The sequence below is a fragment of the Drosophila guanche genome, unplaced genomic scaffold (assembly GCF_900245975.1).
Source record: "Drosophila guanche unplaced genomic scaffold, DGUA_6, whole genome shotgun sequence".
Lineage (NCBI taxonomy): Eukaryota > Metazoa > Arthropoda > Insecta > Diptera > Drosophilidae > Drosophila > Drosophila guanche.
The window spans coordinates 7227536-7253879 of NW_022995748.1; the positions used below are offsets into that span (position 1 = coordinate 7227536).

General features: G+C 39.5%; 1 protein-coding gene across 9 annotated transcripts; it reads left to right on the forward strand.

Annotated features, from left to right (window-relative positions):
- Positions 1-2029: 2029 nt before the first annotated feature.
- Positions 2030-25355, forward strand: LOC117583860 (voltage-dependent calcium channel type D subunit alpha-1). Of its 9 annotated transcripts, XM_034272480.1 has the most exons (34): positions 2037-2161; positions 3188-3599; positions 4062-4800; positions 5857-7178; positions 7251-7470; positions 7631-7736; positions 7972-8111; positions 8312-8418; positions 8912-9064; positions 9512-9693; positions 9754-10273; positions 10338-10563; positions 10624-10834; positions 10900-11109; positions 11174-11292; positions 11353-11411; positions 12419-12536; positions 12951-13080; positions 13247-13413; positions 13505-13592; positions 14194-14301; positions 16386-16493; positions 17428-17480; positions 17546-17692; positions 17765-18236; positions 18293-18376; positions 18441-18503; positions 18559-18747; positions 18811-19059; positions 19115-19774; positions 19860-20311; positions 20798-20838; positions 24145-24275; positions 24346-25355. In XM_034272480.1, the coding sequence occupies exons 2-34, from the start codon at positions 3590-3592 to the stop codon at positions 24844-24846; spliced, it is 8085 nt and encodes a 2694-aa protein (XP_034128371.1). In that variant the 5' UTR covers positions 2037-2161; positions 3188-3589; the 3' UTR covers positions 24847-25355. The 9 variants fall into 9 exon arrangements, 8 of the variants coding, with proteins under 8 accessions (XP_034128365.1, XP_034128369.1, XP_034128370.1 ...); XM_034272474.1 differs by lacking the exons at positions 12419-12536; positions 14194-14301 and adding an exon at positions 11691-11817 and having other exon boundaries at positions 2030-2161; XM_034272478.1 differs by lacking the exons at positions 12419-12536; positions 14194-14301 and adding an exon at positions 11706-11817 and having other exon boundaries at positions 2030-2161.
- The last annotated feature ends 989 nt before the right edge of the window (positions 25356-26344 follow it).

Sequence of the window (26344 nt, forward strand, 5' to 3'; positions counted from 1 at the left end):
GATCGTTTTTGTTGCCGCTGCTGCTGTTTCTGAATTGGGGGCTACAATGAGAACAACAAGCGCAATAACAACATTGCCGCATCGACAGATCCAACTACGTGTGCTTGTTCTATATTTAGGCGCCGAAAACATCTTCTGGCCCAACGAAAATGACCGACGAACCGACTCCGAACACCGATCCTACAATAAGTTTCCCCCTCAGTCCACTTTTCTCTTCGGCAATAGTTGTATTCCCTCTGACGTTTCTCTGTTGTTTTTCATAATATTTAGCCACACACAGCCAAACAGCATTGCATGGGATATGGTAGAAACAGATTTTACTTCTATTAAAATGTTTTGTTCTTGTAAAAGGCACTTTTTTTGTCTTTTAATACAATTTGTTGCATCCAAGCTAATTTGGAAAATATGTTTGTGGCCAGTCGATATATTTGACTTAATTTTATTGATTTTATTGGACACTTTGAACTGTTTAATTTCCTTCATCTCATGTAGCATTACACTTTATTGATATGTGTCTGATTGTAGCGGAAATAAAAACATAATCTCTTCATTCAAAGAAATTCTCTTGTATTTTATCCGAAATAGTATTAAACTGAAAGTAAAATAATCGCTAAATTGATAAATATAAGATGGTTTGCCGTGTTTACAAAGCGAAAAATCGCATGCAAATATTTTCTCAAACTCAATAGAACTCGGTAGCGAAATAAACAAATCATAAAACCGGTAATCAAACAGTATGGCTATCTATAAAAGCAGAAAAAGAAACATCCAATCAATCAGAATAAAATATGTATCTGGAAATGTTTCCTTAAAGCTGAAAGTTTACCGAATGACAAAATGATATGACAATTTGTGAACATTTATTTTCCAAAATACCAACAAATCACCGTGAGACTACCAACCGGATATACATATACCAATCATTAGCCAAAGTGTATACCTCATCGAGGAACACACCCAGGGGCGAAAAGAATTGAATTTAGATTATAAATGGTGCTTCTGTATGGTCAAGCGTCAGAACATATTTCGCGATGACTCAGGCCGCTGCTCATCAAGTGAATTTTCCCAGAGGGAAATCGGCGAAAAGAAAATGCCCATAAAAACAACAGAACTAATTTTCTACATTCTCTCGACCGGCTCTCTCTCTATGTCAGTGCCAGTCTCTCTCTCGATCTCTCTTCAGCTTCAAATCTACATGTGGGCATGCGCTCTACTTGATCAGCTGTCTGACAACAAATGCGAGTGCAAGCGGGATAAAGACACTCAGTCCAATCTTTCTCACCTCTCTGATCGATTGCACCATATTTTGTTTAAAATATTTAAAGGGAGCGACGCTGAGAGTAAACAGAATACCCCTAAATAAAAATAAGTAAAACGTGAATGGCCGCTTATGTTTTCATTAAACGAAAACATTTTCCATTCCGATTTAATCGGGTAAACAAATGTACTGGGGCCAACCATAAATACTGGGTTATCCCCATTTGAGTTTAGTTTATTATGAACCATTTCAGGGAACAGGGCTATAAGTGGTATGCAAGTATGTTCATTTTAAGCTTATCTATCTGCACTTATGTATATGAGTCATTCATGAAATCTTTTTCGATATTAACAGCCCCTTTTTAGCTAAAATAATTTGGTATTTGGTAGATCTTCTCTGTAGATCTTCTAAGTTTGTTATATGGTGGATGGTTCTGTCTAGAGTGCGTGGACTATCCATCAAGCTTTGTCCTTAATTCGATTTTTTGGGCTTACATTTTCCGTAAACTTGTTCCGGACTATAAGGACAGCCAAGACTTGGACTAAATATGGATTTCATTAACCTATTCATTCACGACTAAACTTGGATCCATTGGACTCCACACACAACAAAGAGAATATCCGATTTCACAACCTTCAACAACCCCCAATCAATCGATAAGCTAACACAGCCTGTAACGTAAGCTCTTCTTGAAAGCTTTGAAAAATGACAACACGTTCGTAGTTGCCTCTGCGAAAAGCTAACAATTCCTGCACAGTGTGCTTTTGTGGCTGATTCCCTAAACTCGTTCACGTTGCTGTTGGTCGCGTGTGAGAAAATAATAAAATACAATACATATAAGAAGGAAAATCGAAGAAATTTATACCACAAAACGAATAGTGTTATGTCCAGTGATATTTGTGGGTAAATTGCAAAGTGCAGCAGTGAAACAAACGGCAGCACCTGAAGCATGTGAAAAAATGCTTTCCCTTTTCTTCGCAGTGCGTCTTTAAAAGTTTTCACACATGTGTGAATTTTCCTGAATGTGTGTTGTCTGGTATCCATATCTTTGTGTGTGCAAATTGTGTGTGTGGGCTATTACATATGGCTGGGTAGGTCAATCGGTCAGCTCATGACCCTCTTGGCCCCCTAAACTTCATCAGATAAGCCAGAGTCATTTTTGAAGTAGCCAACAAAGAGGCGACGCACAAAAGTATGCTTAACGCATTTCCCAGGCGGGCCATCAAAAGCTAATGAGCAAATTAGTTTTAGTGCCAAACGCGAGCTCTTGACCTCATTCCCATCCAAGCCGTTTTCTCACAGTCTAAACCTATCCTAGAAGCCTGCTTGACTGCTAACCATCTTTCAAACATCTGATGTGTTACATTTACCCATATTAATCAGTGACGAGTGCGTACTCGCATTCCCCAGTGCCCCACTCAGGAAAAGAAAAATATATATTTAAATGCCATTGTGACACTTTGGTGAAACTTTTATTTTGTTTGCTGCAAAGGCCAGTGAGCTTTGCTGCACGGCCAGAGAGAGCTTTAAAGAGCGAAACGATGACAAGAGAGTGGCTCCCGCTCTCGCATGCTCTGAGAGTTGATTGCCCATCTGACAGTTGCATGCCACAAAAGACTCCAAGGGAAAAATGTAAACATTGCGTGGGTTTTTGTTTTGGTGCCTGCTCTCCCACACACTTCAACACGCACACACACACATACGCACACAGATGGAAGTACTCACACAAACATGCTCCCTGTGTATATGTGTCAAGGGTTTATATATAGCGAGACCCCAATGAATGATAAGTTATCAATGCTAATGGAAATTCGTTGTCTGTTTACTCAACTGGAATTAAACGAAATCCAATAAAATGTGCTAAAAGCAAACGATAGAACGAAGCCAAACGCCTAATAATATTCCAATAATAAAATCTAACTTCCATAGATCTACAATTAACCCTCAAACGCAGACTTTCATAAATGCCAAATTTTACAAACCGTCGCTTTAAACTCGTCCAAAAGCATTAGCCAATAAGTCTTACAAGCATTAATTCAAACACCGCCGTCAAAACTCTACAATTGAATGGCAAAACATATTCTTTTGCTAAACAATATTAAAAGCTATCCTCAGTGTAAATACGTGTGAGAGAGTACTTGGCTGTGTATTAGTGCGTGTTTTGTATCTGTGTCTGAGACTAAACACACCTGTTGATGCCCTCGATGTGGCCCTCTCTCTCTGACCGCATTCCGGCGCTTGGCTAACACGTTTCTAGACCACAATAGTTCTTTGAAGTGCATTTTGAATGAAAGCCAAATCCATATTGAGCGCCTGAAGGAAACTTCAAATATGAATACAGGTACTGGGCGAACACGAACACTGCCCATCTTTAATTATTAACATCCATTTTCATTAACTCCCATCATCATTCATCACGCGCTTAATTTCTTAAGGGATCTATTCTTTTATCGATTATTATCATCCAATTATTTAGCTAGAACACAAGCACAAAAACGAACCATTAAACGAAATTAACAAATAAAATGTGTTACGATTATTAAGATTTTGTTTTTTTAACCACCAATAATATGCTTTGTATATTTTAAATTTGAATGGAGCTCGTCTTTTTGTCTACTTGTATATCAATCAGATACTTTCATTTAATATTGAATCATTTTCATACTTTAATTTAATCGCATTATTCATCCTACTCATCATTATACCAAAATAATTATATTAAAATTATCCATTGCCTTACTAATGAAATCTCCTATTTCAACTTCACATCACTTCAATGGAAACCATAATAAAAATCCAACAGGAGATCATAAGGAGCATGCCTCACTGACACAGCAACAGCAGCCTAAAGAGCAAAAGCAACAGCAGCCAACTAATAAATACGATGCCTTGGATAGTTCTAGCTCTAATAATAAGCTAAATCATAAATACAATAACGATAACGATAAGGATAGGGATAAATCCAAGGAGAAGGGTAGGGAAGCCAGCAAAGATACACAACCAGTCAGTGTTGTAGTCATTGATGAATCATGCCCGACAAAGAACCAACAGCCTGCGACTACAATCGAGCCCACCATAAGCCCGAGAAGTGGAGGAGCCTTAACTACGACCACATCATCCTCCCAACGGCGACGACAGTTGCAGTTCCAGAGACAAAGGGAGGCGAAACTTTATGACCAACGAGATGAGGCCACATCGTCGACAGCCACTACAAGCGTGATGGGTGGCGGAGAGCTGGTCAACTGCATAGCCTATGATGATAACACCTTGGTCATTGAGAGGAAGCCGTCACCTACATCTCCGGCCACCTCCAGGCGATATCTTAAGGCCGAGACGCCGACGCGAGGCAGTCGGAAATACAATCGCAAGTCGGCAGCAGCAAAAAGTGATTTGGAGGTGGTTATTGTGAAGCCCGAGCATCATCACCAGCATCGCTCGCCGACGATAACGCTACCTGTACCCATCAAAACAACATCAGCAGGAACTTCTCCATCTGGAACGTCGCCATCGGGAGCAGGCACACCTTCGGTGCTGCAACAAAGGTATATGCAGCTCCAGCGGGAGCACGAAAAGAAATACATTTACAATGCAATGCAAGAGTTTGATTATTTGGAACCAACTAGGCGCTCTAGGGCATAGTAAGTTAGATCCAGACCCCCAAATATCGTATAGCTTTCGTAACTCTGTGTTGTACATGGCTGTCGTGTATCCCTGTACTCCATAATGATGCTCCATAAATGCTCTTAAATGTGTCCATAAATTACCTTTTGTTTTGGGAATGTACTCGCATGATTTATTCAACTTTTTTAAACCTAAGTTCAAATGTACGAAAGGTGCATTTTTATTTTAGTTTTTCCATAATGTGTTCTGATTTTTTGGTACTTCTTTGGTACTTTCATGATTCTTTGATATGCATATTTTCTTGGATATATCGTTAATGTATTATTATTTTTTAAAGCAGCTTAAAAGCATGTGGGGCAAAATATTTTAAATGGTGTTCTTTCAGCGTTCAGCCGATTAATATGTCCATTTGTACCCATATACATAGATATGTTTATGAGCGAGTTTAGGTTACAAGAAATTTAAGTTAACCCTCGTTCTTCGTCTGGTCTCTCTCTCTCTCATCACAACCTTTAACGTCGGAGGGTAGCTCTCTCGGTGCTCTCGGTGATCTCCTCTTCGCTTTCCACTTGATTCGCTCTCTGTAGGTCTTTCTTTCCGTTCTGCTGTCGCTACTGAAATTATCCCTTGCTCGTGTTTTCTTTGTCTAAGGATTGCAATGTTTTTGAAGTGCGCTTTACTCATAGATTATTTATTATTATTTAACGTGTTTCACATTCACTATTATCAATTTCTTTTTATTATCATTTTATTCTCACTGTGTACCAAGAGGCATGTACTAAAGAGACAACGTAGGCTTCTCGAATGGATAGGGGTGAATCTTTTTCTTTGTCAATGAAACAGAATATATGGTGTAGTCCACGGAAAGATAGTTTTCCTTATTTTATAATTAAGTAGTCAATGGCAAGTGCATCCAAATGTATATTAAAAGTGTTTTGTTTAGTAATGATCTCTAACAATTTATTTCCTACTTACAGTTGCAGTGCGCTTGAGGTCCCTGACGACTCCAGTCAGCCGAGCAGCACCAACAAGAGACCAAGCAACACTGAACTCGCGCTCAGCACGGTCACCAGCCAAATAGTCAACAATAGCACCTATAAGCTCGACTTTAAGCAGCGTCGCCACAAAAACGGCAACGGGAACGGGGAGCCATCAGGCGGATCGGGACCAAATCAGGGGGGCAGTGCTTCGGCGAACGGCAGCAAGCGACGGAAGTCAAGCTGTGCATCCTGCGCAGGAGCGGGAGGAGGCGCCAGTGCCCCAGGAGGAAGCACTCAGCGGCTGACGCCGGAGGAGGCCCTTGCGGCGGCAGCTCAATCAGCGGCCGCCTCGGCATCTTCGTGGCAGCAGCAGCCACAAAATAGTGTAACAAGTGCGGGCAGCACCAACAGTAGCTTTAGCAGCGGTGGCCGGGACGAGGACAGCAGCTACAGTGCCGTTGGAGGGGACAGCAGCAGCAGCAATAGCTGCAACTGCGACATCACTGGGGACAACAGCACATTACACGGCTTCGGGGTCGGGGACGTTAGCAGTTTCATTGGGGACGACGACTGCCAGGACGACGACGACGACGATCCCAACCAACCGGATCTCAGCTCACAAACCCTAAGGACAGCGGCGATTGTCGCTGCGGTTGCCGCTGCCAAGGAGGACCAGGACCAGTCCTTGGGCGGAGTCGGAGGGATCACCGACTGTGAGAGCTTTAGCGAGCGTCGCCAGGATGCGGATGATGGTGTGCGGATCGTACGGGCCAGTGTCAACAATGATTCACTTGAGGATGTCGGCGATGTGGATGACAATGCCGATGTGGTTGTAAGGAAAAATACGCGCAACCGGCCCTCCATCAGGAGGACATGTAGGATCACCGAGGAGGACGACGACGCTGAAGAGTTCTACGACGACGAAGAGGTGGACGACGACGAGCCAGAGGGCACAACCATTGATATTGATGAGCAGGAGCAGCTGGCCCATAACGACGACGACGACGACGAGGAGGAGGAGGAGCAGGACGGCGACATTGAAGGTGACGAAGACGACGACGACGTCGACGAATACTACGAGGAGGAGGAGGACGACACCCAGGCCTTCTCCCCATTTTATTCCAGCTCAGCGGAGCTGATTGACAACTTCGGAGGCGGTGCCGGCAAATTCTTCAACATCATGGACTTTGAGCGTGGCGCTTCCGGTGGCGGCTTCACGCCGAACGGCAATGGCGGAGCCTCCGGCGGTGGCGATGCCTCCCACTCGGCGCGATATGATGGCGCCGAGACGGATCTCGGAGGCGGCAACACCATCATGGGTGAGTCTTTGTTTGAGGAATATCCATTCAACCTTGGAAAAATACATATCATACGTTCCTTCATACCGACAGGCATTGATTCCATGGGCATTGCAAACATTCCGGAAACCATGAACGGCACAACAATTGGACCCAGCGGCGCTGGTGGCCAAAAAGCTAATGCCGCCGCTGCCGGCCAGAAGAGGCCACAGCGTCGTGGCAAGCCGCAGCCAGATCGGCCGCAGCGAGCGCTCTTCTGCCTCAGCGTGAAGAATCCACTGCGAGCCATGTGCATACGCATTGTAGAGTGGAAGTATCCTTTTATAAACCAAACCTAACCAACCAGTTGCAAGCAAAAGTTGTAGACAGAATATAGAAAATTCGATCTACACACTATACTTTGAACTGGTTCGCAATTACAAACAACAGATATCCTCAGCCTGAGACTTTCCTTAACTCATTCACCTCGCTAGACCATTTGAGTTCCTTATTTTATTAACCATTTTTGCCAACTGTGTTGCCTTGGCCGTTTACACGCCTTATCCGGGCAGCGATTCGAATGTGACGAATCAAACCTTGGTGAGTAGTTCCATTGGACGATCCCAGTGGCAGAAATCGTATATTCTACTTTTTTAATACAATATTACGGAATATTAATCTATATGCATTTCTTTCATGTATCTTTTATATCCGCCTCATGCATACAACTCACATATCCAAATCAACAATACGAAAACCCGATTCCCCGAATACCAACTCCAAACTCCAATTCCTCCCAAAAACCCACAAAACCCCACAAAAAACACAATAACAGGAAAAAGTTGAATATGTATTCCTAGTTATATTCACAGCGGAATGTGTTATGAAAATTGTAGCATATGGTTTTATGTTACATAATGGTGCATATCTAAGAAATGGATGGAATTTATTAGATTTTACAATTGTAGTTATAGGGTAAGCATACAAAATATTCCAGTTAAAAGCGCAGAGCGCCTAGGCCCTCTCTGGCCTCGTTTTAACCATTTTCTATGTTACCTTATATCCAATTAATCGAAATCGAGCCAATCAGAAAGACCAAAATATTCGAAATTACCAAACAAAAGTAAATCAAAACTGAGACACGTATGAACTTTGTATGCCACACATTTTTACAGAGCGATAAGTACGGCACTCTCCCATTTGATGAAGGATGCTTTCGATGTGAAGGCATTGCGTGCCTTTCGTGTGCTGCGTCCGTTGCGACTCGTATCGGGTGTACCAAGTAAGAGCTGAATGCATCTGCCAAAATATGAGCAATAAATAAAATACAAAATTCACCGGCTTAGTAGGAGCTCTTTGCAAATAACTACGGATCGATTCGTAGTTGAAGTGCGGCACAGAAGTGTATAAGTCATCCTAAAAATAATATATGTACATAAGCTCGATGTTATCAGAATTCCGTAATTATGCTATTCTCAGTATGAGTTTCAATTATTCCAATAATAATATGGACTAAACTACCAATCTAAGGGCTAATTCCGTTTTAAAAATAATGGTTTAATCAGTTAACTTACGAGGAAAATGAGTAAGAGTCATTTAAATTACGAAATTGCAAATTACTATTGTTCTCTTGAGCTAGAAATGTGTTATTGGAACTACCAAATTCTGTGCCGTGTTTTTCACCTTTGTGTGTGCACTAAATTTTTGAAAAGCCGCTAATCAAACTAAGTAGCATCAAACCGAATATTGGCTATTCATAACGCTATTCTATACAGGTCTACAGGTTGTGCTAAATTCAATTTTAAAGGCCATGGTGCCCTTATTTCACATTGCACTCCTGGTCATATTTGTAATAATAATCTACGCGATCATTGGCCTCGAGTTGTTCTCCGGTAAATTGCACAAGGCGTGTCGCGATGAGATCACAGGTAAGAAGAATCGAGTCATCGCATCGTACGACTTTCATACGTTGTACGAATATCATTCAATTGTCTTGAATGCTACCAGATATGTCGCATTACAAAATCAACGTCCAAAAGCTCTATTACTGGAAGATGAGTGCTCCAAGGAATTCCAGGGCAGTCATTCCACAATTACACCTACACACAAAAGTCAGAAATACACTTTGATATAACACTAGTTGCCTGTTCCTTACTTATCTACCAGCTAGTAGAGCTATTGAAGATTATAAATGTTGGGACAAATATAAGTATGCCAAAGATGCGGCATATTCCGCCACAAACACACCACAAGAAACCCCAATGGCATCAATGACATTATCATTATCTGATCCCATCTCATTCCATTCCAATCAATCACTAATGCATAAAACCTAAAAAAAAAAACAATCCAAACGGATCCAAAACGGAATCTAGGTGAATACGAGGATGAAATCCGGCCCTGCGGCGTAGGCTATACGTGTCCGGAGGGCATGAAGTGCTACGGTGGCTGGGATGGACCTAACCAAGGCATTACCAATTTCGACAACTTTGGACTGGCCATGTTGACGGTGTTCCAGTGCGTCACCCTCGAAGGCTGGACTGATGTTCTCTACAGCGTAAGTGGCTGCCTAGTTTTAGCTTGATCTTAGTTATATTATTCGTAACTTTTTCCATAGATCCAAGACTCTATGGGCAGCGACTGGCAGTGGATGTACTTCATTTCGATGGTCATTCTGGGTGCGTTTTTTGTGATGAACCTGATTCTTGGTGTGTTGTCCGGTGAGTTCTCCAAGGAGCGTAACAAGGCCAAGAACCGCGGAGACTTCCAAAAGCTGCGCGAGAAGCAGCAGATCGAAGAGGATCTTCGCGGCTATCTCGACTGGATTACCCAGGCCGAGGATATCGAGCCGGATGCTGTGGGCGGCCTCATTCAAGATGGCAAGGTGAAGCAGGCAAACGAAATGGATTCCACAGAGAATCTGGGAGAGGAGATGCCCGAAGTCCAAATGACTGAGTCCCGATGGCGCAAAATGAAGAAGGACTTCGACCGAGTCAATAGACGAATGCGTCGTGCCTGTCGCAAGGCCGTCAAATCCCAAGCCTTTTATTGGCTGATCATTGTCCTCGTGTTCCTCAACACAGGCGTCTTGGCCACGGAGCATTATCAGCAAATGGATTGGCTGGACAACTTTCAAGGTGAGGCTCAACCTCTCCCTCTATTCGTACTCGTATTTCAGCACTGAACTCCGTCTAATTTCAGAATATACAAACGTTGTCTTCATTGGCCTCTTCACCTGCGAAATGCTGTTGAAAATGTACAGTCTGGGCTTTCAGGGCTACTTCGTTTCGCTGTTCAATCGCTTCGACTGCTTTGTCGTGATTGGCAGCATTTCGGAGACGTTGCTTACCAATACGGGTATGATGCCGCCTCTGGGTGTCTCCGTGCTACGTTGTGTTCGTCTCCTGCGCGTCTTCAAAGTAACCAAGTGAGTATATACATAAATACCTAATGTACATATTCACCCCAACACCTTCTTTCCTTGCAGATACTGGCGGTCTTTATCAAATCTCGTTGCTTCCCTTTTGAACTCGATACAATCAATTGCTTCGCTTTTGTTACTGCTCTTCCTGTTTATTGTGATATTTGCTTTGCTGGGCATGCAAGTTTTTGGCGGTAAATTTAATTTTGATGGCAAAGAGGAAAAGTATCGAATGAATTTCGATTGCTTTTGGCAAAGTCTGCTCACAGTATTTCAGGTAGGGCTCAAAACTCAGCCCAGTTGATGCAGAAGATCCTTATTTTCATCCAAACTTCATTTCAGATCATGACTGGTGAGGATTGGAATGCGGTGATGTATGTGGGCATTAATGCCTATGGTGGTGTCTCCTCCTATGGTGCCTTGGCCTGTGTCTACTTTATCATCTTGTTCATTTGCGGTAATTATATATTGCTGAACGTGTTCTTGGCCATTGCTGTCGATAACTTAGCTGATGCCGACTCGTTGTCCGAGGTGGAAAAAGAGGAGGAGCCTGTACGTATATAAAAAAAGGTTTAATTATAAGTTGGTGGTACTTAAATCTGAGCTTGACCTCTAGCATGAAGATCCGGCTCTAAAGAAATCCCACAGTCCGACTCCGACCATTGATGGAGAGGATGACGAGCATCTAAGCATTGATATAGATATGGAAAACAACGAAATGGATGAGGATAAAATGTAAGTGCACGATCCCTAGAACATATCATGTTGATGGATACATTTCACGTTGTATTCCAGGGACCAGGAAACACTCTCAGATGATGAAGTGCGTGAAATGTGCGAGGAAGAGGAAGAAGGTATGTTCTCTGCTATTGATTCAATTCAATTTTCAACTAAGACGAGACTAAGATTACTTTATGGTGTTAACGTAGAATTTAAGTACCTTAAGCTTATGCCTAGAAATGTACGAACTGAAAACTAACCAGAAAACAAACCAAAAATATTCCTTAAAACTTTTGCTGCCGACGCCTCTCATCTTCTGCTGCCACTTTGTTGGAAACCACTACACTGAACAAAAAACACAACAACAAAACGAATCAACAAACACCTTCACACACTCAATTATTAATCGAAAGACTCCCATTCCGAAGTATCAGCACATGTCACTGCACGACCCCGACGTTTATCCGAAGTCAGCATGAAGAAGACTAAAAAGCCCATGCCGCGCGGTAGTGCATTTTTCATTTTCAGCCACACAAACAGGTAAATCAATCACTGATTGACAGTCAACAGCTACAACACACTCTTTGATTTGGTTCATTTGTCTTGTGATTGAAGTTTAAGAACTTTCCCTAATTATTGACATTGTTTTGCACTCTGGTTCAGATGTTCGTTGTTTGCATGTGACAGAAAATCAAATTAAAAACTCCCATCGAACTGTAAAGCATTTTGAGGCTGTATATAATTATAATTAATATAACTGATCTGTTATTGAGTGTTTCACACTCGACTGGAATTTGTTCCCTTATTTTTATTACAAGTCGTGTGTTTATTTTTTTTTTCCTTTTGCATTTTGCATTCAACTCAAGTCGAATATCCTTAAACCATTTTTTTCTGAACTGTAATTTTATTTTTAAGCACAGAAATGTTACTCCAATAGTAAATGTATATGCTATTCATTTAAAAACCTTTAGCTTAATTTTAAGACATTTGTAGCGTAGTTTGTTAAATATATTTTAAGAGTATAAGAATTATTTCAGATCTCCTTGCCAAATTCTCATAAATGTGTTTATTATTTTTTTCCAAATTGGCATACATATTTATGTATACATAATATATGATCAAATTTTAATTGCAAATATAGTGGATGAAGAAGGCATGATTACAGCACGCCCACGTCGTATGTCTGAGGTTAATACGGCCACGAAAATCCTACCCATACCGCCGGGCACATCATTCTTTCTTTTCTCACAAACGAACAGGTTTTTATGTTTTAGTTATAATTTCCACGTCAATCAACCAGAATTCCCACGAATGATGATCTAGTTTTTTGTGTCTGTGCGTGTTCCATGTGCGTGTGTGTGCTATATATAATTGTGTAGTTCTCTTTTTGCTTAACCTCGTTTTGTGTATTGTCCCAAGTACTTAAGCAAAAGATCTTGGATGGAATCTGGCGCCTAGATGTATTAGTTTTTAGAAATTTTGAATAGATTTGTCGCCCCTCGCTTTATATTTTTATTTCCTAACTTGTCTTTGGTGATCTCTAACTGCATGTTCTGTAATCGACTCGTATGAGTATGTTTTCATTTGTTTTATTATTTGTTTATGTTGATTTTTAATGTATAGATTTTGTAGCAAAGCCGATAATAAACTTCTTTGTAATTGTTCCTACACAGATTTCGTGTCTTCTGCCATTGGCTCTGCAACCACAGCAATTTCGGCAACATTATTCTATGTTGCATTATGTTTTCCTCAGCCATGTTGGCCGCAGAGAACCCCCTGAGGGCGAACGACGATCTGAATAAAGTAAGTAGCTCCCGTACCGACCCATTAATGAAACTCCAAGTGATAAAAGATAACTGTAAGTTATGATTGAGACTTAATTAGAGTTGAGAGCGTTACTTTTCTGTGCGTGCTCGTATATTAGCAACACTTTTCATTCGATGTCCCTCACTATTCGTTTGTTTTTCAGGTACTCAATAAATTTGATTATTTTTTCACGGCAGTTTTCACAATAGAACTGATTCTGAAATTGATTTCATACGGCTTCGTTTTACACGACGGAGCCTTTTGCAGATCCGCATTTAATCTTTTAGATTTACTTGTGGTCTGTGTCTCATTGATATCCCTAGTATCCAGGTAAACAATAATCAAAACACTACTCTCACCCAGTAGTTGTGATATAATTTTACTTCTGGACCATAAAATATAACATCGATTTCAACTGCAGTTCGAATGCGATCTCAGTCGTGAAAATTCTTCGTGTGCTCCGTGTTCTAAGGCCACTCAGAGCCATCAATCGTGCCAAAGGTCTCAAGGTAAGACCCCATTTAAGTTCGTCCTACACATACTCCCTCTTAATTTTTTCAATCTCGATGCAATGCTTCAATTAAAATTTAATCTACTTTTTTCTACATTTTTTTTGAATTCATGTAATTTTATTTTGATTTTTCTTTATACACAAACCACCCCACAACAAATACTTTTTTAATTTTCTACCAAATAAGAAGCTTTTACAAATTTTGGTCTAATAAAATAGCCACAAAGAAGTGGTGGGGGGCCCACAATCAACTCTAGACTATGCGAATACCAACCGAAAAACCTTGAAATGCTGGGTGTAGGGTGCACCGATATAAAAGTTATAAGGAAACGAAAGCTGATGATTCTTGTTATTGAATTATACACTGCAAGCTTTTGAGCATTGCTCTTAACACCTAACGAAAATGGGCGTGGAATAGAAATGTATGGGCGTGGCTTGGGCATAGTTTAAACTATGTATAACTGTTGATACTAAAACCCGATTCAAACTGTGCGCGCAGAAGCATATCCAACGCTTTAAGAACATATCCAATATTAGTACATTGTAATACATTCAATAAATTAATAATGCAACAATATATATCGTCGTATCACATACAGCATGTTGTTCAGTGTGTCATAGTCGCTGTTAAGACTATCGGAAATATTGTGCTCGTCACATGCCTACTGCAATTCATGTTTGCCGTGATAGGAGTCCAGTTGTTTAAGGTATGATTTTCGTTTTAAGTTCAACCTAGTTTTATCTGTATTTTAGGTTTTTGTTTTATTTTTCATTAGTCTAAAGATTAAGAGTTATAAGAAAGGCTAGAAAACAATCTGCGGCATGCCGAAGATGTTAATACCCTTGTATGTAACCTCGAGAGTTGAGAATTTCATAGGAATGCCAAAAAATGGCATGTCAAAACGAAAATCGTTTTCTTTTGAATTTTATTAATGCATCTAGATTCTGTCTAGACTTTCGCACACGGAAGATGTCAATAAAGATTAAGAATATCATATTTTTTTCAAGGGTATTAAATACAAGATGTTTAAGATCCTCAAACACCAATATATAAACTAAGAAAGTCATTGTATAAATCTGCGATTGAAGTCGTTGCATGTGATCTACCTTAAAAGAATACAAAGAACTTCAATAAATCTAGAGACTTTCTTATAAGATATTTTAGTTAGACTAAATTGTGAATAGGCTTAGTTAGTCCATATGTTAAACAACAACAATTGTATAAATTTCGTTTATTTTGTGAGTGCACATACAAGCAACCACCAAAAAATATCCTAACATAATAAATATATACATAAATATGTTGTTCAAAAATAGTTTTCCCATTGAGTTTGCAATAACTAATTATGTTTTCATAAATTGTTTTGTTTTCGTATTTTTTGATATTGTTTACAAGGTTTACTGACTAATTTTTGTATAGAAATTTCGTTATTACTAACAGCTAATATTATTAAAATGGAACATATTATTCAAGAAGTGAATGTAAATACTACAAATACGAGTATCTTCTGCCTAGTACTGCTTATTAATGCGCCGCATAATCCCCGAGAAGAGTATCCAATAAAATATATATTCTAGCTAAGGAAGCGAGAAAGTTGTCAACAAATGTTGAAACCAATGAGTGAAATCATAGTACCACATACTATGTTGTAATTTGTATGTATCTGAGGGATTTAATTTACATGAGTTTAATATTTTCGAGGCATTAAAGAGAGAGTGTAATCCATCACACTGAACCTAACACAACTCACACGAATGACAAAACCAGTACACATATATCTTTCCCTATTTGTAATATTAATATATATTCCACACCCATTTTCCGCGTTTGTATACGTCTAAATCTAGTATTTACACCTATTTATATTTCGATAAAGATCATAAGCACAATCACACCCACGCAACATATTTCGCACCATGTTTACATTGAGATTTTTCTCCAGCATCAAAGCAGCAAACCAACCTTGCACCCTAGCATCAAGGCAACCCAAACAGCTCCCAGGTGTACAGAATCCACTAAGTTTCCGTCAAGTGGCGGACCATCATCAGTAACATGGCCTCTCCAAATCCGTAGTCGGAATGCTAGAATGAATCCACAGTAAACTCTATGGAACGGAATCTCGACGTGAACCGCTTCACAGTGAATCGGATTTTACTAAAACTATAAAATCAAGCCGTTCGTTCAAGTGGATTCATTAAGGATTCCCCAGCCAAAGATACTAATACATTTTATTTATTTCTGCCTATATTAATACTACTTTTTTCCGATTAAAACAAAATATGTGGCCTAGACACACTTTTATTTTCATATTCTTTTTATTATTATTTTTATTTTCATTTTATTTTTTGTCACTTTCCGTCAATATTTTTAGCTTGGTATTAATTGTACAATCGATTAAATCGAATGATATTATAGCCAACAAAAACCCATCGCAAATTGATCCCTCAATATTACAAACATATTTTTCTTCTTTTTTCCTCTCTTCGTACGTGCTTCGGTTGATTTGTATTGAATTTTGCCAACCAATCGAAATAATGTCATTGTTTATTACTGGCATAACAATGCAAAACCATTTGATTCCCCTAATCAAAATGTGGCCAAAAAAATACACACACAAAAAAAAAAAAACAAAAACATATTAATGATGCTGTCCTTCCACACGCAAAATTGAATTGAAAAATAATGAAACAATATAATTATATACACGCCTTTCAAAAATTCCCACACATACACCTAAAATCATTTGGCCTACACTGAAAAAAATAACAAAAAACGAAACTACTTCTACAGTATGTGGTCAAGTGCGTGGTAGTCGCAATCAAAACCATTGGTAATATCATGTTGGTTACATATTTGTTGCAATTCATGTTTGCGGTTATTGGAGTACAACTCTTTAAGGTAATTTCATTTGAATTATATGTGAATAGTCACTGGTGGAGGGTATCTAGAGTCGGCTTTAAGTGTGCGCTTCAATTTTTGAAAAAGGGAAAGCTATAAATAAATTATCAGAACTGCTGCTTAATCAATGTGCTTTGAATTTTGTCGTACTTACTCTTCCATCTCGATATTTGTGTCTAGGGTTTACGGGTAGTTCGATTGAAAGGTAAATATTCTCAATGTTCTCACAGAAGGCAAAGTTACACCAAGATTTTGAAAAACTTTTCGTATGACAAAGCCTACGTCAATTATCTTCTCAGCTTAACATAAAATACTTCCTACTCGTACGCTTTGCAACACTTTTGGTAAATCAAAGAAACTCTACAATTTAACCAAGGCTAGTTATCAGTTCTTGCTTATCAAAACTAACCCCAGAGCAAAAGTTACGTTAGCTAGCTCCCTGCTAACCCAATGTAATATAGTAATATTCTTCGTTGAAATATTCCCATGTACGTAAACCCAGTTCCAACCCAATAACATTTTGTTTGATGCCCTGTCTGTAAATATTGTGCGTCCACGAAACTAATACTGTTGTCGTCCGTCCCATTTTGGGCAGTGTATGTAAATGTGTTTGCATATGAAACACCTCGTATACTTATGTACATACATTGATATTGATCGTATATAGATAGCTAGATAGTCTATCGTATATTGCTGCATAATATATTTGAATTAGGCTTTAGTCGATAGTCCCTACCGTAAAGCAGTTCTAATGTTCGTCATCTCTGGGAAAGTAAGCTCAACCGAAGATTACTTCAAGTTGGACTTTCTTCGCCCTCAGATATTATAATAACTTTTCCATTTTCCATGCCGGTCTTTTAATATATTTATTATAAACTCTTCCCCCGCCTCCCCCAAAAACCATTCGTATTTCCCCATTTTAAAACGTATTTAGGGCAAATTTTTCAAATGTTCTGATGGCTCCAAAATGACACAAGAGGAATGCTTGTAAGTATTACAGAACCTTTATAATCAATCTTAGAGGAGATACACACATTACGAGCTCCTTGCAGTGGCACTTATCTGGTCTATGACGATGGGGATGTCCACAAGCCGCGTCTCAGGGAACGTGAATGGACCAACAATCGATTTCATTTCGACGATGTAGCCAAGGGAATGTTGACTCTCTTCACAGTGTCTACATTCGAGGGCTGGCCAGGGTGCGTTTCTAGAAATTAATATATAATATCATATAAACAGTTGATAACCTCTCATCTTTCTTGCCATTTCAGCTTACTGTATGTCTCGATTGATTCGAATCAAGAAGACGGCGGCCCAATACACAATTTCCGTCCCATTGTTGCTGCTTATTATATTATCTATATTATTATAATTGCCTTCTTTATGGTGAACATATTCGTCGGTTTCGTTATTGTCACTTTCCAAAATGAGGGTGAACAGGAATACAAGAACTGTGATTTGGATAAGAACCAGCGAAATTGTATAGAATTCGCACTGAAGGCGAAGCCCGTGCGCCGCTATATACCCAAGCACGGGATTCAGTATAAGGTGTGGTGGTTCGTGACATCTTCGTCATTTGAGTACACCATATTCATACTGATCATGATAAATACAGTCACACTGGCCATGAAATTCTATAATCAACCGCTATGGTATACGGAACTTTTAGACGCCTTAAATATGATATTTACGGCAGTGTTTGCACTGGAATTTGTCTTCAAATTGGCCGCTTTTCGATTTAAGGTATGATGAAAAAAACAGTTTTATTTTTTTAAAGTCTCTTTACTGTGCTTTTGTAGAACTACTTCGGGGATGCCTGGAACGTCTTTGATTTCATTATCGTTTTGGGCAGTTTCATCGACATCGTTTACTCTGAAATTAAGGTTCGTAAAATCATCAAATAATGTCCAACTTGATAAATTAAATTTTATTTATACCTCTTGACAGAGCAAAGATACTTCTCAAGCGGCTTGTGATATTGTCGAGGGCTGCAAGTCCAAGGCTAAGGCGGTAAGTTTTTGCTAGGACACTTTTATGTAGATTTTTAAATTAATTCTTGTTTCAGGCGGGTTCCAATTTGATTTCCATTAACTTCTTTCGCCTGTTTCGAGTGATGCGATTGGTTAAGCTTCTCAGCAAGGGCGAAGGTATTCGAACGTTGCTTTGGACCTTCATTAAATCATTTCAGGCGCTGCCCTACGTAGCTCTACTTATAGTACTTCTCTTCTTTATCTATGCGGTTGTGGGCATGCAGGTGAGTCTCTTGAATCAAATCTCTCGCTCTCTGTCCACTTTCTAATGCATGTTTTGGTGTCAGGTCTTTGGTAAAATAGCGTTAGATGGAGGGAATTCAATTTCGCACAACAACAACTTCCAGACGTTCCAACAGGCGGTTCTCGTGCTGTTTCGTTCGGCCACTGGCGAGGCTTGGCAGGATATCATGATGTCCTGCTCGGCGCAGCCGGACGTCAAGTGTGACATGAACTCGGATACGCCGGGAGAGCAATGCGGCTCATCCATAGCCTATCCCTATTTTATATCCTTCTATGTTCTCTGCTCATTCTTGGTAAGACGATTGCGTACTTCTGTTCATACAACTGACTGATTGTTTTGGTTTGTAGATCATTAATCTGTTTGTGGCCGTCATTATGGATAACTTTGACTATCTAACACGAGATTGGTCCATTCTGGGTCCCCATCACTTGGACGAGTTTATTCGCCTGTGGAGCGAATACGATCCGGATGCCAAGGGTCGGATCAAGCATCTTGACGTTGTCACATTGCTGCGAAAGATATCCCCACCGCTGGGCTTCGGTAAGCTCTGTCCACATCGCATGGCCTGCAAGCGCCTGGTGTCCATGAACATGCCCCTCAACTCGGACGGCACTGTTCTCTTCAACGCCACCCTCTTCGCGGTCGTTCGCACCTCGTTGAGCATCAAGACTGAGGGCAACATTGACGATTGTAATTCGGAGTTGCGGGCCACCATCAAGCAGATCTGGAAGCGGACCAATCCAAAGCTTTTGGATCAGGTCGTTCCCCCGCCGGGCAACGACGATGAGGTGACGGTGGGCAAGTTCTATGCCACGTATCTGATACAGGACTACTTCCGGCGCTTCAAGAAGCGCAAGGAGCAGGAGGGTAAGGAGGGTCACCCCGACAGCAACACGGTCACCTTGCAGGCTGGTCTGCGTACCCTACACGAAGTGTCGCCGGCCCTCAAGCGTGCCATATCCGGCAACCTGGATGAGTTGGCCGAAGAGCCTGAGCCAATGCATCGCGTAAGTCATTATGTTCTGTCTTTCGAATGCGGTCATTTCCCTCACCAAACCTCAGAGCAGATTTAATCGATGTCTTTTTTTGCAGCGCCACCACACGCTCTTTGGCAGCGTGTGGTCCTCTATTCGCCGTCACGGCAATGGAACATTCCGGCGCAGTGTCAAGGCCACCCAGAGCAACGGAGCCCTGACGATCGGCGGCTCAGCTTCGGCGGCCGTAGGAGTTGGCGGCAGCACCTTGGTGCTGGGCTCCGATCCCGCCAGCGGGGACTATCTGTACGACAGCCTGAACCGGAGTGTGGCGGATGGTGTGAACCACATCACACGGAACATCATGCAGGCACGAATGGCGGCCGCCGGTAAGCTCCAGGACGAGCTGCACGGCGCGAGCAGTGGGGGAGAGCTGCGCACCTTCGGCGAGAGCATTTCGATGCGGCCCCTGGCCAAGAACGGGGCTGGAGCCGGAGCTGGCGGGATGGGCATGGGAGCGGCCACAGTGGCCGGCACCCTGCCACCCGAGGCCAATGCGATTTCTTATGAGTAAGTATGCGGGGGATGCCGAGCGAGGCGCCGCGTTCATTAGGCCAATGTTGGAGTTTGCTCTTTTGGTTTTCACTTAGCCGAAGTACCCGTTCACACACGAAGCTCCATTCGATACTTCTTGTTACTATGGCTTGCTGTTTAGTGGGTTGATCCATATTTCGTTTACCGAACTTACATACGTATTTTCTTTAGTGGCATTTTGGTTAGTCACCTAGTGTGAAGAGTGCCTTAAAGTTTGTAATGGACAAAAGGAGCCAAGCCAGGTCTAACTACTTGGCCCTAACAAAAAAAGAGTTTTTACCTAGTTGACTTAGCACACCTAGATGCAATCACAAATACCGTACTCGTACCTATAAATCCATAATATAAACTTGCGGATTTAAAGAACCATAGAAGGAAAAAACAAAAAACAAACTGCATTCATTGAGAAAAAAAAGAGAACATAAACCAAACTTTTACTCAATCCCCGAACATTAATTTCAGCAACCGCAATCGTGGTATTTTATTGCATCCATATAACAATGGTAAGCCTAAAATGCTGCAAATTGCAATAATAAAATAAAACAAAAAACATAACAATGAACCACAGCAGCATCTACAAAGCAACAATTAAATTGCACAACAATTCATTAACCAACTTTGTTTAATGTTTTCTTATATGTACTTTGTTCCGTTTTCCCTATTTCCCTATTTATTGAACAAAATTCTGATATTAATTCCGACTAATTTTGTTACTTTGTTTTATTCCCCCTACAAATTCGACCACTCAAACAGTCAAAAAAGATACAAACTTACTTGAACTCCTCTCTAAGTTATTCCTTAAATTATATTTTAATTTGTTTACAGCCTATTTCGTAGCTGCTGCATTCCATTACAACACATTGCAAATCAAATTATGTACAGTCTCTTGCCCACTGAGTTCTAAGATTTGTTACTGCCTGCGGCATGCCAAATGTTACAAATAATATCAATCAAATGCAACATCATAAGCTAAACGGATAAGACTACAAGGAAACTGTTTCGTTTTCAATTTGCTCGTTCTATTTTCTTGGCTGTTTGTTCATCGCAAACAAAACTAATGCATTCAAATCTATTGAGAAATATATCGTCATAACAATAGTAGTACAAATGAATAGATTAAAATGCAGACGCGGCATTGTGTATAACACATCTATATATATCACATATTTATCTACAAATTAATGATCGTAGTACAAAGCTGTAGTTTAGTTACACAAATTAAGGCGCAGCTTACTCTTACAGATACAAAGTAGAAACGCTTTTGCTGCAACTCATAATATCAATTGGAACAAAACCATAGTTTAAATCTAGAAAAATACACAAGACAACACTTTAACACATATCCAAGTACTATCTACTCGCATATTCGTGCATTCGTCTTAATTGCAGGCTCACATACAGGTAAAAGTAACAAAAATATGGAGGAATATTTATTGATAATAGCTACCTGAACACACACGATTTGGTGTAAGGGTTTTACAATTTTCAAAGGGGCAGAAATGCATATTAAACAGTTTTTATTTTGTTGTCCTTAGAAAAATACTTAATGAATACATCTATTTTGTTGTATTACTAACCAAAGTTGAGAGATAACCGTGAGAGGCTGAAATAAAAACACATTACATGTAACTTCTATAAATTGAAACTTAAGAACTACAAAAAGAAAAGTTCCAATCCCGGATTTCAAGCACCCCGATACTTTTTCATACTAAAATGTAATCATTCTAAACAGTTTAACACACTTAAGCAAAGCGTATGTGGCTCCTTTTGTTGATTACAAACTAACGAAAATGAGTGAGAAAATCAGTGAAGAATGAACTCATCAAACCCCATCATCATGCTCAAACGAAAAACCTAAACGAACAAAACTTGAATTAAAACAAACAATTATCATTATCAATTCAGCTAAATCTGTGCGTTGAAGTAATTCGTTTTTGTATAACTCTTTCTTATACAAATCTTTATTATAGCATAAGTGATTCGAGTTTAAAGACCACCGAGTGCTGAGCTTCGAACACTGAGATATACTTGCTGGATGAGTGTCCGAAGAGTTCGAAGCGAAAAAAAAAAACAAAAACACACAAATGGTTTCCCATCCCACCCCAAAATAATCCCACGGAAATCGTTCCTAAGAACCTATTTTTGTTATACTACTTTGCTTAAGTTTTAAATGAGAAAACAGTAATGATGCATTCCCAAATCGGTAAAGAATATGTTATTTTGTGTGATCGAATTGAAAGTTCTCTGAAAACTGACAAAATGAGTGGATCAATGACATACTCGTAACACCTACAACCAGAACAACAACCTACATCAACAACAATCCGAAACATCGTTAACAACTACAACAATCGTTTAACTCGCAACAACAGCAACAATGAACGTAATTAAAATCCATAAAACCAAAGCCCGATATCGATGTCTATCTATTCTATATATATAAATATATTTATATATATAACAAAGCCGTGTGTTGTTCCCACATACTCAAAAGCCTTGGCCCTGGCCCGATCTAGTTCTATCATGTACTACATATATCGAACGTGTGTGTTTGTTGTGTGTGCCTTGCGGTCATAAGAGCCACATTTACCCAATACTAACCCAACCCCAAAAACTACTTATGTAGATCGTTATTCCCATGCCGAGATCTGAACGTTGTCTCTCTCATTATTTTTGTTAAACGTAAAATATACCTAAATATGTATGCTTGACATGCCAATATCTGTGAGCAATTCTATTCCAAAATTTACTATTGTCCTTCAATGTTGTCTTGTCGTCGCATTTTTGTTTATGTTTTGGAGGCCCCGAGTGATACTGACCCCAATGCCCATCAAATACATACATAAACTGAAATATTACCACACAAAAAATGCTTAGACACTTCGCTTGCCTTGTTCATAGAACCCATTGCCTTAGTTTTATTGTATCTGGAGTGCATTACGCTATGCTTATACATATCTAGCGATTGTTGCTTGCTTTAGTTGAACTAACTTTTGTTTTTGTACCATATTGTGCTTATAAGAGTTATAGTTATAGTGCTTATTAAAAAGGAATGACGATTTATGGATATCGTGTACATGTTTGTATTATAGAATGCTACCTAACCAACCACTAAATGTAGTTATAAATATATATAGCCTAAGATACTTGTATCGTATAAGCTTGATGATCATGCTGGCTAATATTTCATAGTAAGTGTTTCCAGTTATGAGTTTTAGGAAAGGATCAAGTATAGAAAAGATCAAGCTATAAATTTAAAATTAAACCGTAAATAAAAGCATTATCTAGGTTAACGTCTGCAAATAAATACAACAAAATATTAAACAAGAAGAAAGATATATAATGTTTTATTCAGAATAAAAAAGACTTCGAGTTCAGCTTCCTCATTATCTTTCCTTAGAAAAGTGAAAGTCTAACTAAGATTAGCTAAGATTAGAACTAAGAATACAATCCGGTGTGTTTCCACAATTTTCAAAGTTCATTCATTACCAAATTAATTTAATAGTGCGGATAGTCTCAAACAAATTATATCTAGAGTAAAGAGAGATGGTTGTAGATCTGGTAGATACTTTTTAATATTCATCTGTAAATAATAACTGTAAAAAAAATAACCACAACGTTAAGGAAAATCTACAGGAGTTATCAAACAGACATTTATTCTTAGAATAGCCCTAGCCAGAAGTAGTACAGATCATCAAGCCCTGTATAAATATAATTTCCATAATCGTATAACCCAAACAATTGACCATTTTCCGAACGAAACTCTTCTAATTCTCTCTCTGTTCTCTTCTTGTTGTGTGCTCATTTAGTCTACGCACCCAATGGTGCTATTCCTGGCCACGAACGCATGATCCAATCGACCCCAGCTAGTCCCTACGATCAGCGTCGTTTACCAACTTCATCTGAAATGAACGGCCTAGCCGAGTCATTGATTGGAGGGGTAAGTGTCTAGTAGAGCAAGGAAATGTCTTCAGTGTTCTTAAAATAATGCGAACCCCTCTTTGCCATAGGTACTCGCCGCTGAGGGACTGGGGAAATATTGTGATTCCGAATTTGTTGGCACGGCTGCTCGGGAGATGCGAGAGGCTCTAGACATGACGCCGGAGGAAATGAATCTGGCCGCTCATCAGATACTGTCCAATGACCATTCACTGAGTCTGATTGGCAGCAGCACTGGAAGCATATTCGGTGGCTCGGCAAGTGGAGCTGCCGGTGTTGGTGGAGGTGGTGGGAGCAGCAGCATACGCAACGCCTTTGGCGGCAGTGGCAGTGGACCGTCCTCGCTCTCGCCCCAACACCAACAATATTCTGGAACTCTACAGTCACCACCGATACCAGACAATCGTCTGAGACGAGTTGCCACTATAACGACCACGAACAACAACAAGCAACAGCTTGGCCAAAATCCAAATAATTTGACTACAAATAGCCAAACGAACATGTCAGCAGCCAACCAGCAGCAGCAGAAATCGCCACAACGTGGTCCAGGGAATCAGAATTTCTCCTCATAGCATAAACATTGTATCCCACACATACAAAAAGTCTTCTTCATGGAATTTTAGAAATGTAAAATGGAATATGCAATTTTTGTATGTATAATTTTTAGCAGGAAAACAACATTTTAGTCATAGAATCGGGAACTGTTCAAAAGGAATTGCTCTCAATTGAGGAAGCGGCTACACAAACCAATTTGTAAAACTTGTATAAAGCAACAAAACCAACTTTAATTGTATATGATAGCATTGTTTTTGCCTTTTAATAAAGTACATATGTAGGTTTGTATGTGCATATATCGTGGGCTTGTCGTCCTATAATGAAACCAAAACCAGGCAAAACTGAAAAACATAAAATGTAAATGGTCAAAATATGTATATTTTTTAGAAAAGAAAACCAAAAGAAAGGAAACCCACAAACTGATAATGTCTAACTTGTAATTAGCAAAAATTTAAAAACCCAAATGGGGAAACCATTAAACAATTTAATTGATTAGTTAATATAATCACCAATAATGGAAACATAATGATATATATGTACATATGTAAAGTACATACACAAGCACATACCCTAAACGACAGTGTGTGTATTTCGATTTGGACGCATTTTATTTTCTAAGTATTTAATAATTGCGTAAAAAGTATAATAATAACAAATGGAGGAATACGAAATGGAATTGTTTACTATATTTAACAGACATTTATGAAATTGATTAATTTTCAAGGAAGAAATTAAAAACCAAAGTCCCCAAAGAGAATTGAAATTGTTATGATTGAATTTTATAAATAAAAGCAAAATATATTTGAGCAAATTATAAATACAGAATTGTTTATGGGCATACAGAAGACAACAGCTACAGAGTTATTTTATTTGGGAAAGGTGTTACTCTGTGTATTAGTTAAAATTTGGCTAAACGAACACCAAAATTAGCGTCTGCAGTCTTCAACTCAGAGAGAGAGTCTTGGAAATCTTCAACATTGTTAATTTCAACCACTGCATTGCCACTACTGTAAAAAGATTTACAAATTTAAATATTTCCTTTAAAATTTATCAGAATTTTCTTTTACATAAAAAGGCAAGTGCATTTTGGACCAAACTTAAATGTAGTTAAATGTATTTGTCTGGTTTGAGTAATTTTTAAAAACAAGTTTAATTTTCGTTTCAACTCACCTCCTATTATCCAACAAACTAACGAAACGAGCGAGTTCTGTATTGTATTTATTAAGGTGTAGCTTGGAGCTTGCATACATATCCAATGAGCATTCCATAAACAAATCGGAAGGAGATGCGCGTGACAGCAGGGGAGTCCAGAACACAAGTTTAATTAAAAAAGTGCAAATTGATTTCGCTATACTTTTTTAATCGATTCGGCATGGAAACGGAGAGCGGAGGAATGTTGAATAACTGATTTAAATGAACAATCTATGTACATTAATGTATGTTATTTTGTTGCTATTTATGGTGCACGCCAAATTTAAATATATCGCTGTACACAGGGATATTAAACTTCGATGT